The 18,341-nt window shown below is 40.9% G+C and overlaps 1 protein-coding gene across 1 annotated transcript in view; it reads left to right on the top strand.

Annotated features, from left to right (window-relative positions):
* The first annotated feature begins 5,354 nt into the window (after positions 1–5,354).
* Positions 5,355–18,341, top strand: part of LOC125261191 (SEC14-like protein 1) — a 66,389-nt gene continuing 53,402 nt past the window's right edge. Inside the window, exons 1-2 of the mRNA XM_048179800.1 lie at positions 5,355–5,797; positions 6,936–7,025. Coding sequence (XP_048035757.1) covers positions 6,963–7,025 — 63 coding nt within the window. The 5' untranslated portion in view covers positions 5,355–5,797; positions 6,936–6,962. The remainder of the gene's footprint in view (positions 5,798–6,935; positions 7,026–18,341) is intronic.

Here is an 18,341-nt window from a genome sequence, read left to right as displayed (position 1 = left end):
CCGCGCCGCTTCGCTAAAGATAGGCGTCTCGCGTTTGACAGACGCCGCGTCCAAGACGCACAGCTCAAATACAAAATAAAGTGGACTTTTAAGTGTATTAACTTCATCTGTATGGCTACAGCAAAATAAAGTATGGCATAGCAATAAACACAATAAACCGGACAAATATATATAACAATTTAGCCTTTAAAAACATGGAAAAAAAATCAACGAAAACAACGTTGGACAGGCGAATCTAGTGGTCTCGCGAATCCCAGCCGCTTCGCTTCTGAAATGCTTCTGATGTGAGTTGACACCGCTCAGAGGACGGAACAAAATTATAATCGTAATTCGAAAGCGACTTCAAGTGCACCCTCTCCGTTTCCCCGTGGAATGAAGCAACAAAGGCCCTGTCCCAAGTGACACACTCCGGACTTGTGGACTTCCTCAGAGTCCACACTTTGGTGACGTCATGTAGTGCAGACCTATAGGGCCCTTGGCGCGAGTCCACGAGGGCGCATTGAGAGGTATTTTTGGGACAGACTCGATCGGCACGCCGGAAATAACGGTCTGGTTGTTTTGGAGCTGCAGGTTCGGGGATAATATTTAGCATCAAGAACAGGTTTCTTTTCTTTTGCAAAATATTATCTCCATGTCAACTACACAGCCTGCTTTTGCTTATGCCACCTGGGCATTAGACAATATATACATGCTTATTTAAATAATGTACACAGTTGTAATAATACATAATGTCTCATTTGAACTAAGATTACAATTTTAACACATAATAAACATGTGAGTGAGTTTCAGATGAATTTTACAGGTTTAAATATAAATACTAGGTTTACATATGACTCAGTAAAGCCCTGACATTTGGTTCTATTTATTTAATGAATCATAATGCGATCATATTATTCAACGTGCTATTATTATGTTTGAGATATCAACCACTGGTCGATGACCATAATGTTTGTATAAACTGTAGGTAACAACTGGTAAAATGTACACCTAGGTCATAAAAACCGTAATGATAACTACACTTAAATATTTTCTTCTCAGCCATGTCATCAATTGCTCTTGAGCGAAATCTCCTCCCATCCGTTGTCTGATTGGCATTGCGCAAGGATTCCTGGGTAGTTAAAGTGTGCGGAGCCTGCATCTATGCGGGCTTCGCGGAAGACCGCTTCAAGGGTACAAAGGGGGCGCTGCTGAGCACACTTCAGAGCGTTAAAATGCTGAATGGGAAGGCCTACGGACTCGTAGACTCGGCGAGCATGTGCAATTTAAGTCCACGAGACCGAAAGTCCACATGAAGTGCCCCATTTGGGACAGGGCCAAAGCCACTGAAAGGCAAGCCTGCAACCTTTAGCCAAAAAAGTGTAACGGCTAAAGCTAACGCTCCGCCCCCCGCGGTACGCAGGGAATGAGACCGGAGGCTGTTTTTTGAATGAAAGTCAATGGATGAGAGGCTTCACTATGCTGATTAAACAGCTTTTGTGGAGAAATAGCTAATCATTTAATTAATCGACAGCCTGTTTGCCAATCTTCAGAATGTTTTACACTAAACAATACTTTAGTTGGAAACTATATGTAGATTTTAGCTTGATAAAAATGTATTTTTTTAAGAGAAGACAGACTAGGGAATGTTGCGACTGACGTCACTGCCATTACATGATAGGCTGAGAGGTGCCACACGTGATTAAGTTAGCGTTACACTTTCTCCAATGGTAAGAGATACAGACCCTCTTATCTCCCCATTATATACAGGCTGTTTCTCAATATGTGTTCTTAAGCAATCTTGCGTCCTTGTGTTCTTGCTCTACATCATCATCAACCATCGAAGTTCAGTTCCAATTCTCAAGAAAGCAAGAACAGAGGACGCATGAAAGTACCCAGATGTGTTCTTGATATCGAGGATGCATCGAATGCAAACTTGAGAGAATCAAACCATTAAAAATCCCAGAAGACGCTGCGGGTGGTCGACATACGGAAGCCTGCAAGCTTTAAAGTTCTCGTTCTCACTTATGAGATTCCTGCTACAAGCTCGCAAATACGTGACGGCTCGTGAAAGTAAACCGTTTGTTTTGCTTAATTTTAATAAAGTGATAACCTGAAAAAAAGCCTGCAGTATTTTCATTGGAATATAAAAAAGAATCTTAACATTGACAAAGCATGTACAAAGGCTACTAATTTTCAGAAATACACGCGGTGAAATAAAAAGATATAAAATTATATGTAAACAATGTCTATAATAATATGAAATAAACCTTTTAATAGGTCATGACATTTGTTTGTGATGTTATGTTGTATTTATTGTGCATTAGCCACTTATAATATGCTGGGACGATCAGTTGAGCAACAAGATCGCAGCACATCTCAATTGTCAAATGATGCGTTCTGTGTCCTCACGTCCTTCCGAGTTCGTTCTTTCAAGGTCGCCTGGCAAGACCGGACTCCACGAGAACGCAAGTCCGTTCTCTGCATTCTTGGAATTGAGAAACAGCCACTTTCTCTGGAAGCGTCCATCTCAAGACACTTCGAGGTCTACACTATCCCACAATTCATTGCACGCCGGTGACGACAGCAGTTCAGGTGTGAATTCACATAAATGTAAGATATGCCCGGTTTCACCAATATGTAATATCTAAATCAAACTGCATCCATGATGTCCAAAACGTCAGTTTTTCATATTTGTCTCTGAGATGGAGTGCAGTTAAATAAAACCCTAAAGTACTGTACTTTAAATTTAGACTTAAATAAAGCTTAAATACAGAGTAAATGTATAAATATTAATGTATTTTCACAGTTAACGTTTCAATTAACATTAAAAAAACAAACAAGGTTAACTAGTTGCTAATGATATAAAACTAACATTACATAGTTTAACCATACATATTTTGGTCCAGTGTCCCGTCGTGAAGCATGTCAAAACCCAATAAAGTCATAAAACTTTAAAATGCACACACACAGGTCAACTGTCAGCTGTCTGTCACACAGCCGCTAGCCATGTTACGATGCTCGGCTCATTGTTGCCACGTCTGGGATTGGGATACTTTTGGGATGGTTTTGTTGCGCAGACCTGGCAACCCTCTACTCCAAAACCCCACCCCTTTCATGCACTTCGAAGTGCGTAGCCCCTGAATAGAGTACCTCAGGGATGACGCATTTTTGTAGGCAAAACCTGGAAGCGAGTTAGCATTTTAGGGCTTCCGGTTCCAACGCTGGAAAGTCAATGGGTTTTTTGAATGGTTTTTGCTAAAAGGGACTACTTCCTTTGGCAGGGACTTTAGACATCATCATGACAAACAGGACATTTGGACAGCATTTCTCATGAAAAAGTGGATAAGTAGTCACAGCGCAGATCATAATCAGCGACCATGTTTTTAAATAACATTGTTTTTTAAATAAAGTTTGAGGAAGCTCGGTGGTGGTGACGTTGATCCACGACCATGGTGTGCTGTAGTCCGTTTATAACCTACTGTTAGCTTTTTATATCTGACGACTTAATTTAGGCTTCAAAATGTATAAAAGTTGTTTTAACTTGTAAAGATTATCTTGATAGACAAAACGTGTAAGTGTCATAACCATTTGTTAAACACAGAGCTTATTTTCTGCGATTTTCCAAAAGTCTATGGGAAAAATGCATAGGCTTTCAACCGAGGGAACCCGTGCGCCGCTAACTTCCGGGTTGGCCTACAAAAACACGTCATCCCTGAGGTACTATACGGACGCAGCTATTGAGTAGGCGGTTTGGACGCAGCCACTGTTTCTATAGCTTCTAATGGCCGCTGCAGTGACGCGATGACTTTACCAGTCGGCGATTGGCTCTTATTTAGAAGGCGGGACTTATTCCGCCATATTGCGCGTTGCACTTTCTCCCATTCATAATAATACGAGTGACGCGTCTTGTGTTATTCTATAGTCTTTGTTAAGATGACGCAGAAGTGCGTTTAAAAAAAAAAAATGTTTTTTTTTACCCCTTACACCAGGGGTAGGCAAGTTCGGTCCTAGAGAGCCGCTGTCCTGCAGAGTTTAGCTCCAACCCTGAAAAAAAACCTTGAGCTGCCTATAGCCTTACGGTGCGTTCCAAACGGGATATCGCCCGCCGAAGGGTACATCTGATGGACACTTCGGGCCCCCATAATCCTTTGCACAGGGAAGTTGTTTGACATCACAGAATGGGTACAGGATGCTCGGAGTTTGATTTTAACTATAAATGTATGTATAATATTTTTCTATACTACTGCAATATTTATACAAGTTAGATTTGGTACATTATTATGGTCAAAACGACATTGTACGACAAAAAATACTTTACAGCTCCCTTTATCAGTTCGTTCAAATGTTTAAAATACATAGATACAATATAGCCTACATGCGATAAACCTAAAATAAATAAATAAATAAACTAACGTAAAACAAAGGGCACAGCTTGCACAATCTACTCCTCCTTGATTGTCTCATTAAGTTGACGCAGAAGTGCGTTCCAAAAGAATAGTTTTTTTGACCCCTACACCCTTCATCCCTTTGAAGCTCTCACTCCGGAGGGTAAACCCTCTGAAGGGATTAGGGCATAGGGATGAGCCCTTCCGAATGGAACGCAGGGTTAGTAATCCTGAAGAGCTTGATTAGCTTGTTCAGGTGTGTTTGATTAAGGTTGGAGCTAAACTCAGCAGGACAGCGGCTCTCTAGGACCGAACTTGCCTACCCCTGCCTTACACCCTTCATCCATTCGAAGCTCTCATTCCGGAGGGTAAACCCTTTGAAGTGATTAGGGCATAGGGATGAGCCCTTCCGAATGTAACGCAGGATTTGCTTAAGAGAATCGAACCAAATCCCAGAAGGCGCTGCGAGTGGTCGACGTACGGAAGCCTGCAAGCTTTAAAGTTCTCGTTCTCACTTATGAGATTCCCGTGCGCATGTGACAGCTTGTGAAAGTAAACATTTGTTTGTTTGTTTTGCTTAATTTTAATAAAGTGATAACCTGAAGAAAGCCTGTATTTTTATTGGAATATAAAAAATAATCTTAATATTGACAAAGCATGTAACACAAAGGCTACTCATTTTCATAAATACATGCGGTGAAATAAAAAGATATAAAATTACATGAAAACAATGTCTATAATAATATAAAGAAAATAATCGTACCTTTAATAGGTTAGGTAATCTTTAATAGGTTATGGCATTTGTTTGTTATGTTATGTTGTTTTTATTGTGTGTTAGCCACTTATAAGATGCTGGGCGGTCAGTTGAGCAATAAGATCGCAGCACAACTCAATTCTCAAATGATGCGTTCTGTGTCCTCGCTTCCTTTCGAGTACGTTCTTTCAAGGTCGCTTGGCAAGACCGGACTCCACGAGAACGCAAGTCCGTTCTCTGCGTTCTTGGAATTGAGAAACAGCCTAAGTGAACCGAACATGTCCCCTCCCGGTCACCGTAGTAAATATTCTGGTGTTTATTTGTCAGTCAGTCGCATAGTGGCAATGAAAAATACAGCAAACTGTTCGGAAAAATACTGAGCTGAGGAGGAGGAGGAGGAGGAGGAGGAGCAGCAGCAGCAGCAGCAGTAGCAGTAGCAGTGTTATTCCGTCTTCTGCAACCAGTCAGTTTGTGATGGAACAGATTCGGCAGCAGTGGAACTGCGAGTCTGGACCGCAGTCACTGTTCGGCTTTGATTTAGAGAGATCATAACATGGAAATCCAGAACCAACCGATCCTAGCATTTAGAAGTTGAAGAACAACCTTTATTACATTCTTAACCTACTACTTTATCTGCTGCTACGAATTATCTGTTTTCAGATCTTCATAGTTTGTTTTAGTAAGTATATTTACAAAATACACGTACAAAAATTTGCTACAAAATTGAAATTAGATATCGATTGATATCATATTATTAACGTCATTTTGTTTTCAGCCGGTATTCTAACGAATAATGCTTCCTATCAAACTCGCTAATACTGTTTGCTAACACTGTACGTTGACCATCTCCTAAAATAACCGTTTATAAATGTACGTTCTGTGTTGGTAACGATAGATTAAATTATAGAGGTAGTAAAGAACACCATTTTAAGGTTTATAGGGTTTTTATGTTTGAGTTTAATGTGAGGGTATTGCCGTGTTTGGGTTTAATGGTAACGTTAGACGTTACTGGGTGTGCTAACATGCTAATTGCTTTAGCTGCAGAGATCAGACACGTTATTCCTGATATACAACATTCAAATGCGGAGAAATAAACAAACGCTACATTTATTTAGACACAATTCTAACACCTGATAAGTCATAATAGCAAGTGTTTTGGATATAGTTTGTTTATAGATGTTTTGTCGCCTCTGGGCGAGTTTAATTATTATTTGATGTCATTTTCTTTTCTTTTTTTCTTTTTGTTTATACATATATCACGCCCATTAACATGTTGGTTTAAATACAGTTTAATGTCAGTGTATCTCACACGAATGGGTTTTATTTAATAGAGAATACCTTGGCTGGTAGGGTTGTTATAACATACCTTTGTTTGTTATTAACTGGGACAGACTTTAAAGTTTAAAGCTTGAACATCATTTACTTGTAAATTAGTAAAGGACAAGTTAGAGGATACTTTACATTTCTCTGTGTCTACATACATTAAAGATGTTTTCAACATTCATTCTGAATATGTTTGTGTATTCAGGCTGCGGAATCAACATAAATTGACAGCATGAACTGGACATTTCTTGAATTCCTTTCCTTCCAACATGCCTCTACACAATTGTTGTATTACGTATTAAATCTTAAGATTTTTGTAATCTGTAGTCAGATTTATTTATAGAAAGTGATACGTCTGTCCACTTTGTGCTGATTTGCGTGTGATGTAATATTACTAATTTTGAGAAATCTGCCCAATCTGTTGGGCTCATTACATAAGGTGGAATGTTTGACTGCTTTCCTGGCTTTGTCTTTTTTTCTTTTCTTTTTTTTAGATTGTCAGCAACGTCATAGTCTCCACCATGGTTCAGAAGTATCAGTCCCCTGTGAGGGTGTACAAACATCCTTTTGAACTGGTCATGGCAGTAAGTGTCACACACAGTCTTAACACTTAACAGTACATTTTAGTACATCAATCTGTTTTCCATGAATTTAAAGCTTCCCTAAAGGTGGATCACTAGCTGCGTTTACATGGTCCAGAATAATCCATCTGTAATCGAACTAGTAGCACAGTCCAAGTAAAAAATCTCATTTGGATTGTAAGGGGTGGTTTGGATTGTAAGGGCTGAACCTTTTCTAATTCATTCAATGGTACATGTAAACATTTGATCGAATTGCAAACGAAGACGTAGAAATGGAATAATGACATATGACTCAGGGAACGAGCTGTTGTCAGGGTTTTTCCTGGGTCAAAAATGGTCTTTGGTGGTGACAGACATGGTCATCCACACAAACAGTAAAAAGTGCCCTACCCACGTGATCTGCGAGCCCAGTACTGACTATAAAGTACCTGTCACTCTCACTGTAATTCTTTCTTGCCCTCTTTGCAAAAAAAATCTGTAATTTCATAGCTTTATTAAGAGAAGATGATTCTTTGCTAGACCTGAAAATTATTTTGGCATGTATTATAATAATAATAATAATATTAATAATAATTAATAATCAGTATTAAAAATCAGCATTAAAAAGTTACATTAACTAATAATATAATTTTCTACCATATACAATTGAATGCAGCTAGCTAACAACAACTTGCTTTGTTCTGGTTTCACCTCCCTCCAGTCTGATTTTATAGGTAGGCCTAATTTACTACACATTGTCATTTAAATAACCTGAAAATACTGTAGATTATTAAGGTTAGTTGTTCGAGTAAATGATTCGTTATAGACCGTGTGGGCAGATCAGTTGTTTTCATGATTCATTAAAATGAATCTGTTCAAATGAGTCATTAGGTCACGAATTGGACATTAGCGGATGTTGACGCGTTGCGTGCGAAGTAGGACATCGCAATAGATTTGTCAACTCAGAAAACACTTCATAACCGGATAGTTTTTGTTTACTGAAAGTGTGGTTTATGTCAGCTGCATGTGCGGGATGCCTGTCAGAGAAAATGAGATGACATTTATTAGCACTATTCACACCCAGCGGTTATTCAGGAAAAACATTCTCTGAATGCGCCTCGTGAAACATGGATTCGGTCTTCTGAACTTTTAGCATCGTGCCATTTAATTTAGATTATTTGCGAGGTAGAGAGAGAGCAAAGATGGTGCTTAGGCTACTTTAAAGACAGAGTTCGCGCGCACGAGGGACGATCTCTGCTCGTTCTGTCCGTCAGCGCAGCAGTCATCTGCATCACTAATAAACAACTCTCAATAACTGATCAAATAAGGCTTTGGTGGAACAAACATTCGTTTTGGCAGCCGCCAAAAAAATTTCAATGTAGGAAAAACCTATAGTGTAATAAATGACTGTCATGTAATTTTAAAATTCTCATTCCAACTCATTGTCTGTGAAGTGCTGCAGGACAGCGTTGTCCCAGCAGTCCTTTGCTTCGATCTCTCATACATCCACATACACCTTGTTTTCGATATGGGAAGGGTGTTTTTACTGCTTGATTGCAAAGTATCATTTGCTTGTCGTCTCCTAATCAAGACCCAAAATAGATAAATATTAAGTCTGCTTTTTAAAACAAAGAAAATAATTTATGAGTGGGAAACTCTGTATTTGTGCAGTCTGCACATGTCAAAAGATTAAATATGATTTGAAGCTTGTCACATATAAATGCTTACATCAAACCAATCACTTAATTTAGCATCCATGTAAACACTATGTTGCGGATTCATCAATCGGAATGACTTACAATTTTATTCTGATTGAAACAAAAAGTGTCCATATTAACATAGTTACTGTCTGTTTTGGCAGCCTATACACATGAATGTGGATTGTGGAAGAAGAAGGTGCTCTGTTTTACAGAGGTTATGCAGGGCTTGCATTAGTCCATTTTCAGGTTTAAAGATGATTTATGTACGTTTCTAGTAAGTGCAGAGTTTTTAGAAAATGTAATATGCAGGGCTCCAGACTGCGCCTAAAATGGTAGCATTTGCGACTAAAAATATTAATTTGCGAATGATATTTTTGCTGAGGTCGCCATTGGCGACCATACAAAGTCACACGTTATGACTGTAAAATTTGCATGTTATTTGCATGTTCTGTGACCAGTAGCTGTAACCAAACCTGCTCTACAGACTGCAGATACACACACAATGCAGCGCATGCTTACCGTTTGAATATCAATCATGCTGATCACTTTCATTATTCCACTCCTCTCATGCTCATCAGATAAATTTAAGGTCATTAAAAGTCTTCAGTGCCTAAAGCCCCATTCACACCGCCAGTGACTTTTTCGCTGCATGTCGCTAGTCTCTGTACTGTGAAGTCGCTTGTGGGCGTTCATAGTGCTGTCGCTCTAATATCATTGGTAGACTGCACGTCTGATCATATCTATAGAAAATGCAATCACAAATGATATATAAAACTAAGAAATCATTCTAATTTGACAAGGAATTAGGTTTAAAATAATTAAAAGTAATATTCTGCTGTTGTAGAGTGTTGTGACTGCAGAGCTCAGTGCATTAAATCATTAACTAGATTAACGATCGGTCTGTCAACAAATTAAACTCACTCATACTGTCAAAAAATACTAAAACATCATTCGAATTTGACAAATAATCAATTTTCTTGTCCCTAATAATCAACAAGATGCAGGGGAAACTGTAATATGAACTGCAGCAGTGCTACACTGCTCACAGCATCATATAATTAACAACACAAAATGTATGAATGAAACTCACAAGACTGCCGACAGTTTCTTTTCCACGCATCGGTTTATTATATCCATGTATGTACAGTCAAATCATATAAAACAGTGAAATCGCTCCGGAACTATTCCTGTCTGTCTTGCCTGCATTCGAGACAGTGACGTGAGCTCCAGAGAGCTCCACTCCTATTAGTTGTCGCTCGTGAAATTCGCTCCTGATTTGCATAAAGTTGAAATATCTGAACTTTTGTCACGTGTCTCCCGTCGCTTGACACGCCTACATTCTGTCGCCAATGGTCATTGTCGCTCTTGTCGCCGGAAGTCGCCAGCGCTCCGTTGAAATGAATGGGATCCTGTCGCTTTGTCGCTGCGTGTCGCGGTCGGTGTGAACGGGACTTTAAACATTATAACAAGAGTATAAATTATCATTTTAAGGCATCTTATATTTTGTGGATGGAAAACAAATCGCAATACTCCCTAATGTGATTATTATTAATTTCATTAAATAATTGTGAGCCCTGGATGTTTTAGTCAACAGATGGCGCTGTTGTGCATTCTTCAGACCAGCTCGCATTCAATGATTAGCGCACATTTGTCAATCAATTGCTAATGAACTAATACTGATCAATTATCACAAAGTTTACTTTATTTATGTTATATTGTGTTGTAAATGGCTGTAGCAACGTAATTTTTTAATACTCATTTGAACTTGAATGAGCAGCAAAAGTAAAGCACAGACATTTCAAAATAAACAAGTCCCGCTGCATTTCAAAGTGATCAAAGTCAAGCAGTATGTATATCAATTGCCCTTGTTTGTTATTTGGTTACACAAACCAAATTTAATATATTTATATATTTCCATATATTTATATTTATTTTCATTTGATTCAAATGAAAACGTTGTAGCTTCAGGAAGGAAGGACTTAAGAACATTATTTGACATATTATTCAATATAAAGATTTTACTAGCATCAGGGTTATTATAGTCAACTAAAACCATTAAAAACATTTTTTATTGCTTGAATTAAATGTTAATACTAAAATAAAAATCTATACAAACTAAACAGACATGTTTAAAAACAAAAAAACAAAACAAAAACTAAAAACAAAATGGAAAAAATAAAACAACAAAAAATGAAAGCAGAAAATATAAAAATCTAATCGGATTAATCGAAATATTAACAAAAACTATAAGAGTGTTAAGTGAAAATAGTGACATTCATCTCCCAGAAAAGTCACACGATGAAAAAGCTGAAACTGTAAAGGGGACATATATAAACACAACAGGATGACTAAAAGTAAGTAATTTTACAATTTTAAGTTCGTTGTTGTGTGGCTTACGTTTTATACCCGTAAGACCTTTGTTCTTCTTCAGAACACACATTAAGATATTTTTGATGAAATCCGATGGCTCAGTGAGGCCTCTATTGCCGGCGGTGGTTCTTTCTTAAAATTATAAAGCAATGAGAATACTTTTTGTGCACCGAAAAACACAAAATAGTGACTTTTCAACAATATCTAGTGATGGCCAATTTCAAAACACTGCTTCAAAGCTTTACAAATCTTTTGTTTTTTTGGGGCACAAAAAGTATTCTTGTCACTTTATAATATTAAGTTAAAACCACTGTACTCACATGAGCTGTTTTAAATATGTTTTGAGTACCTTTCTGGATCTTGAAGTTTGGTGACATTACTGGCTATGGAGGCCTCACTGAGCCATTGAATTTCATCAAAAGATATCTTAATTTGTGTTCCGAACAAAGGTCTTATGGGTGTAGAACAACATGAGGGTGAGTAATAAATTACATAATTTTTTTTTGGAAGGGGGGGGGGGGGGTAAACTAACCCTTTAAAACTCTCACAGTTTTAAACTTTTAGTAACTAGTTACCAGCATTGTTGTCAAATGTGTCAGAGCAGCATAGTGCAGCATTTCTTCACCCACTTAACTGTTCTGAAGTCAGCAACGAGCTGTTGTTGGCAGTGTTGGTGAATTAAGATATTTTTGATAAAAATCCACTGGCTCAGTGAGGCCTCCAATGACAGCAAGATAATTAACACTTTCAAATGCCCAGAAACACATTTAAAACGGTTCTATTCAACAATATCTATTGATGGACAATTTCAAAACATTGCCTCATGAAGCTTCAAAGATTTACGAATCTTTTGTTTTGAATCAGTGGTTTGGCGCTGTATCAAACTATCAAAGTCACATGAACCATTGAAATTTCAAAACACTTATGATGTAACAAAGCCTCATTTAATGAAATCGTGTGACTTTGAATGTTTGATACATGCTCCGAACCACTGATTTGAAACAACAGATTTGTAAAGCTTCAAAGCTTTATGAAGCAGTGTTTTGAAATCGCCCATCTCTAGATATTGTTGAATAAAGTTATTTTGTTTTGTTTTTTTGCCCACAAAAAGTATTCTTGTCGTTGACTGCATCATAGATAGCGGTTTAGCCATTATTGTAATAACATAAAAAGGGTGCTGCTAGTTAGAATCCGGATATTGACACGAAGATCGAAGACATAATATTACTACTGGCATGACATAACTGAAGAGACAAATTAGCATATTCTTATTAATATTAGAATAGAGTTCTAATGCATGACAAAACAAATCACATTTAAAATATTTATTGAAGAATTGGTAAACGTTAGAAAATTGTATTATTAAAAAAAAAAAAGTAATTCCCTGGATTTGACTGGGTGGGCAGGCTGTCAAGGCCCACCCGTAGTTCCGCCCCTGCTTTTTCCCAGTCAAAAACTATCCCAATTGTTTGATTTTGTAAACTATCCAGTACACACAATGCTCAAATATAGTCTATATCTTAAACTGGCTGTCAAAGTGCAAAATTGCTAACTATTTAAAGGCTATTATGATAACTATTTTAAAAGGCTATTATTCACCTCCTGTATGTTCTCATGTACTGTTCGAATTCTGTGTACGATCTTGATGGTCCGGGTCAAATTGACCCTAATTGGATTCTATACAATTCCACAAAAATCACACTATAAAAAAAAAACATACTATCATGTTTAAATAATTAACTTTTAATATCAATATTTTTCACACATTACAAAGAATAAATATCTGAATTTATGATTAATAAAAATATTTTTAACCACTATTTTTAAGATGGCCCCTCCCCCGACCTGTGGGACATTTACCATTATACATTTATAACAATAATATCTTAGTCTAAACCTAAAGTAATCTTGACAAACTATATATCTTTTGAAAGCTTTCAGACTCTAGCATATTTGGTGACATATTTTCAAAATAAATGACAGAACAATAGATAAATAGCGATAGATTCTTCATTTGTGATGCGGTGCCAAACTATAACACGCTCTGATTCTTTCCTTATGTTTTTTTTATGTGTTTTAGGGATCCAATTCAAATCAAATATTAATATTACTCCCCAAACTTCTAATGAATAGGATGTCTACTTCATAAATATTTTGAAAAGTATGGAAAATATGGTTCAGATCACTCAAACCATATATGGAAATCGAAGAGTCACAAGTGGAGTCTTGATGTCATCTAGTGAAAAAGTTTGGTACTGCGCACAAAAAGTCTTACTAAAACTTGTTTTTTTGAGATATCAACCTAAAATTCGGCACAGAACTTGTTCAGATATTTAACTTTGATTTTCTTGATGTTTTAGAGTTGAAAATGTTTTGTAAAATATATATTTTATATAAAATATAAAAAATATATATTTTATATATTGTAAATTTTCATAAACTTTTTTAAACTTTACTTTTACAACTTTTTTTTTTTACTTTTTACTTCTGCAATAATCTGTGGAGTTTCCCTTTAAAAAGATACCAAACTTAAGTCTGTGCTCTGAAGTATTCAACATTTTTAACAATTTAAGTTAGAAAAGTCATTTTAATATCTATGCTCAAAAAGTGGGATAGATAATTAACAGGTAAAACAACTTTATATTTCCACAAACTTTGAAAATAAAAAGCAGTTAAACTCATTAAGACACTGACACATCAGTACTAGAGTTGAGGAGTTCTGACATACAACACAGAAGTGTTTTGAATTTAGGGTCTGTAGTTGATTTTGAATGGTTGCCTATGGGGGTCAAATTGACCCACGAACAGTACGAACGTATAAAATTTCTGTATGCACATTTCACAACACATCAGTGTGTTGAAACTTTGCATGCATGTTCATGACCCTAAATGAGAAAAAGTCACACAATTTCAAGAAAAAAAACAAAGGTTTAATATTATATCAGGTAGCTTGAAAAAATAAATGATAGGTAATTTTTACCATCTGTGGCTGACAAAATATTTTTCTGTATTGAAATAAGTGTGGAAAACCTAATTTTTTAGCTTCATAAGGTAGTAAAAAAATAAAATAACAAAATATAACCAAGAAATGTTATTATTTTGGGTCAGTACAGTTGCCTTAGAGCGTTAAAATATGCGGGTCAAATTGACCCGCGAACATCACGAACGTAATAGTAATTTTGTTTGTATATGTCAAAAAACACCAGCATGTTGAAACTTTGCATGCATGTTCATGATGATAAATGAGAAAAAGTAACAAAATATCAAGAAAAAAAACGTACTCGGTTACTAACGTAACCTCGGTTCCCTGAGATACGGAACGAGTACTGCGTATGGGAAAGGTCTCCCTTTTTCCCCGCTGCTGAAGCCTTTTTCAATAACGCAGTGTAACTGCATCGTCATTGGTTTACTCATAGACAAGTTGTTGAACCAATGACGGCGCGACATAGCTGCGCGACCTATGGCGACAAAGCGCGCGAATATTCCCGCCGAAATGGGGGGGTTAGGGGCTATATAAGCAGGCGTTTCGCCATAGGATTTCAGTGTAATCGACTGAAGCGACAACCCTGAAGCCGCAGCCTCGTGGCACAGCAAGTGACGCAGTACTCGTTCCGTATCTCAGGGAACCGAGGTTATGTTAGTAACCGAGTACGTTCCCTTTCGATACTTCACTCGTACTGCGTATGGGGAACGAATTCAACCACGCCGTGCCACGGCTGGGAACGATACAGCCTGATATTGGACACATGGGAGTGGGTCCAAAAGACAAGCGAGAAGGGAAAGCCTTAATCGAACCCTAGTTACACTTAAGGAAATAATTCCTGGGGTTGTGTGAGGCGGAACTCGCCAGAGGCCGCTTAATCACACTAAAAGAACCCGAGCTTGCAAGGTCGGGACATCAAGATGATAGAATCTGACAAAAGTGGACGGCGAAGACCAGCCGGCCGCCTCACAGATGTCTTGAATGGAAACTCCGTTGGACCAAGCCCACGAGGAAGCCATTCCTCTAGTGGAGTGGGCCCTGACTCCTATGGGGCAGTCTGCACCCAGTGAGGAGTAGCACAGGTTAATAGCGTCCACTATCCAACGGGAAAGGTGCTGTATTGAGACCGGAGACCCTTTGGTGCGGCCACCAAAACAAACAAAGAGCTGATCCGACTGCCTGAAAGGCTGCGATCGCTCCACATAGGTCCTCAATGCCCTGACTGGGCAGAGTAGCTCTAGCTCTCGTTCATCCGCCGAGGGAGGAAGAGCAGAAAGCGAGATGACCTGAGCTCTAAACGGGGTTGAGAGCACCTTAGGAACGTAGCCATGCCTAGGTTTCAGAACGACCTTCGAGTCTCCAGGCCCAAATTCAAGGCATGCAGGGCTCACAGAGAGGGCCTGCAAATCGCCAACGCGCTTAACCGATGCCAGTGCTAACAGCAGAGCGGTTTTTAGCGTTAGGGGCCTGAGATCGGCTGAACCCATTGGCTCAAAGGGGGCTCCCTTTAAGGCCCTGAGGACCAACGAGAGGTCCCAAGTGGGAACGGTGAGGGGGCGAGGAGGATTCAACCGCCTAGCACTCCTCAGGAAACGGATTATAAGGCCGTTACGTCCCACTGATTGGCCAGCAATGGGAGCATGGAACGTCGCAATGGCTGCTACGTAGACCTTAAGAGTAGAAGGGGTGCGCCCCATTTCCAAGCGTTCTTGGAGGAAAGACAGTATGAAGGATACGTCACTCTCCACAGGGTCTATGTTGCGTGAGGAACACCAATCAACAAAGACAGACCATTTCTGGTCATAGAGGCGTCTCGTGGACGGGGCTCTAGCCTGAGAAATGGTATTTAGGACGTCCCCGGGGAGGCTGGTCGGCTCCCATCGAGGGACCAGAGGTGCAGAGCCCAAAGCTCCGGCTGTGGGTGCCAGATCGTTCTGTTTGCCTGAGAGAGGAGGTCCCGTCTCAGGGGAATTGGCCACGGGGCTCTCAGGGAGAGCTTGAACAGCTCCGAGGACCAAACTTGGTTCCTCCAGAGCGGGGCCACCAGAAGGACTCTGTGTTGGTCTTCTCTGATGCGCCTGATGACCTGAGGGATCAGTGCGATCGGAGGGAAGGCGTAAAGGAGCGTGCTGGGCCATGTATGGGCCAGAGCATCGACTTCCTTCGAGAAAAATTTTGGGCAATGAGAGTTGTCTTCTGAGGCGAAGAGGTCTATCTCTGCCCTCCCGAAGAACTCCCAAATCTTGAGGACCACTTGGGGTGGAGCATCCACTCGTTGGAGGGGATGTTGCTCCGTGACAACATGTCTGCGCCCAGATTGTTCCTGCCAGGAACATGAGTCGCTCTGAGCGACTGAAGCCTCGGAAGAGCCCATTCCAGAAGACGTTTCGCCAGAGCGCATAAGCGGCTGGACGAGAGACCGCCCTGGTGGTTTAAATATGACACCACTGTCATACTGTCCGATCGGACTAGAACATGACGTCCTGTCAAGTGAGCCTGAAAAGACTGAAGGGCCTTCATCACTGCTAGCATCTCTAGACAGTTGATGTGTAGACGGCTTTCCTCGTGACTCGTGACTTCGTGAGACCGCCTGTAAGGGTACTCCGCGCTTGAACCACATAGGGTCCATCCAAGGTTTCAGGGCTAGAAGACAGGCCTGATTGACTTTGAGACATAAGCGGCCGTGCCGCCAGGCGCTGGGAGAAACCCGGAACTTCAACCAGTACTGAAGAGGCCGCATCCGAAGAAGGCCGAGCTGCAGCACCGGGGAGGCGGAAGCCATCAGCCCTAGTAGCCTCTGGAAAAACTTCAGAGGGAGACAGACTTTGTTCTTGATTGAGGCCGTGAGCTGCTGAATCGTTAGAGCGCGCTCCGGCGAGACTACTGCCGTCATGCGGACTGAGTCGAAAACTGCCCCTAGAAACGAGATTCGCTGGGTGGGGCACAGCGAGCTCTTGGCTAAGTTGACCCTGAGACCCAGACATTGTAAATGGCTGAGGAGCACGGATCTGTGGTGTTCCAGCTCGCCTCGCGAACGGGCTAGAATGAGCCAGTCGTCGAGATAATTCAGGACCCGGATTCCCATTTGCCTCAGAGGGGAAAGCGCCGCGTCCATGCACTTGGTGAAAGTGCGAGGAGCCAGAGACAGCCCGAAGGGCAGGACCGTATATTGGTACGCCACTTCCTCGTATGCGAATCTCAAGAATCGTCTGTGACGGGGGGCTATCTGGATGTGAAAATACGCATCCTTCAGGTCCAGCGAGCAGAACCAGTCCTCGGGGCAAATGTGCGCGAGGATCTGTTTCAGCGTCAGCATTTTGAACTTCCGTCTCATGAGGGAGTGATTCAAAAGTCTGAGGTCTAGAATGGGTCTGAGACCACCATCCTTCTTGGGGACCAGAAAGTAGCGGCTGTAAAAGCCTGACTCGCTCTCTGTCGGGGAAACTATTTCCACAGCTCCCTTTCTTAGCAACGTCATAACTTCGGCTCGGAGGACATGAGCGTCGTCCGGATTGACCGAGGTTTGAAGCACCCCGCCGTAGCGAGGGGGCCGTCATGCAAACTGGAGCGAGTAGCCCTGGGTTACGATCCCCATAACCCATTCTGACACATCGGGGATGGCCTGCCAGGCCTCGGCCCGAGTGGCAAGGGGTTGAATGATATCGGGTGACAGACCGCCGTTGAGGGGGTCGTACACCGAGAGGGGTGGAAGAGGAAATTTGCTCTTTTTTTAGATGAGGTGAAATATTGTTCGCCGTGAAAACGGCGTTTGGAGTGGGCGCAACAGGTGTGGGCCCAGCTATCACTTGGAGCATGTTTCCCACGCCCGGAATTAAACGAGGCGGAGGGGAAATTACTCGTGGGAGCTTTGGGGGCTGTCCGGTCGCAACGGGACGATCCCCCATCCTCTTCCTTCCTGACGAATCAGGACGACTTCGGAGGCACCGGGTCCAGCACAATCTTGGGCCGGGGACCCTGGCGTCTCGGGAAGGGAGGGCGCTTCGCAGGGCGCGAGCGCTGGCGATGCTCCTTGGGTGGCGCTGCCTGTGTTGCGGGTGGAGCTGGCTTGTTCTGCTGAGCCGGCGCAGTCCTGGGGCGGCTGGACGCAGAAGCAGAGCTGGAGCGCTTCGGCAAGAAATGCCTCATAGTCTGAGACGATTTCTGCGCAGCAGTAAAGCGCTCGGTGAAGCCGTCCACTGCAGGCCCGAAGAGACCAGAGGGAGAGACCGGGGCGTCTAAGAAGGCCGTCTTATCCAGGTCCTTGATCTCCGTTAGGTTGAGCCACAG

Source organism: Megalobrama amblycephala, unplaced genomic scaffold, assembly GCF_018812025.1.
Source record: "Megalobrama amblycephala isolate DHTTF-2021 unplaced genomic scaffold, ASM1881202v1 scaffold367, whole genome shotgun sequence".
NCBI classification, from domain to species: domain Eukaryota; kingdom Metazoa; phylum Chordata; class Actinopteri; order Cypriniformes; family Xenocyprididae; genus Megalobrama; species Megalobrama amblycephala.
This window is presented reverse-complemented; position numbering and strand designations above follow the sequence as displayed.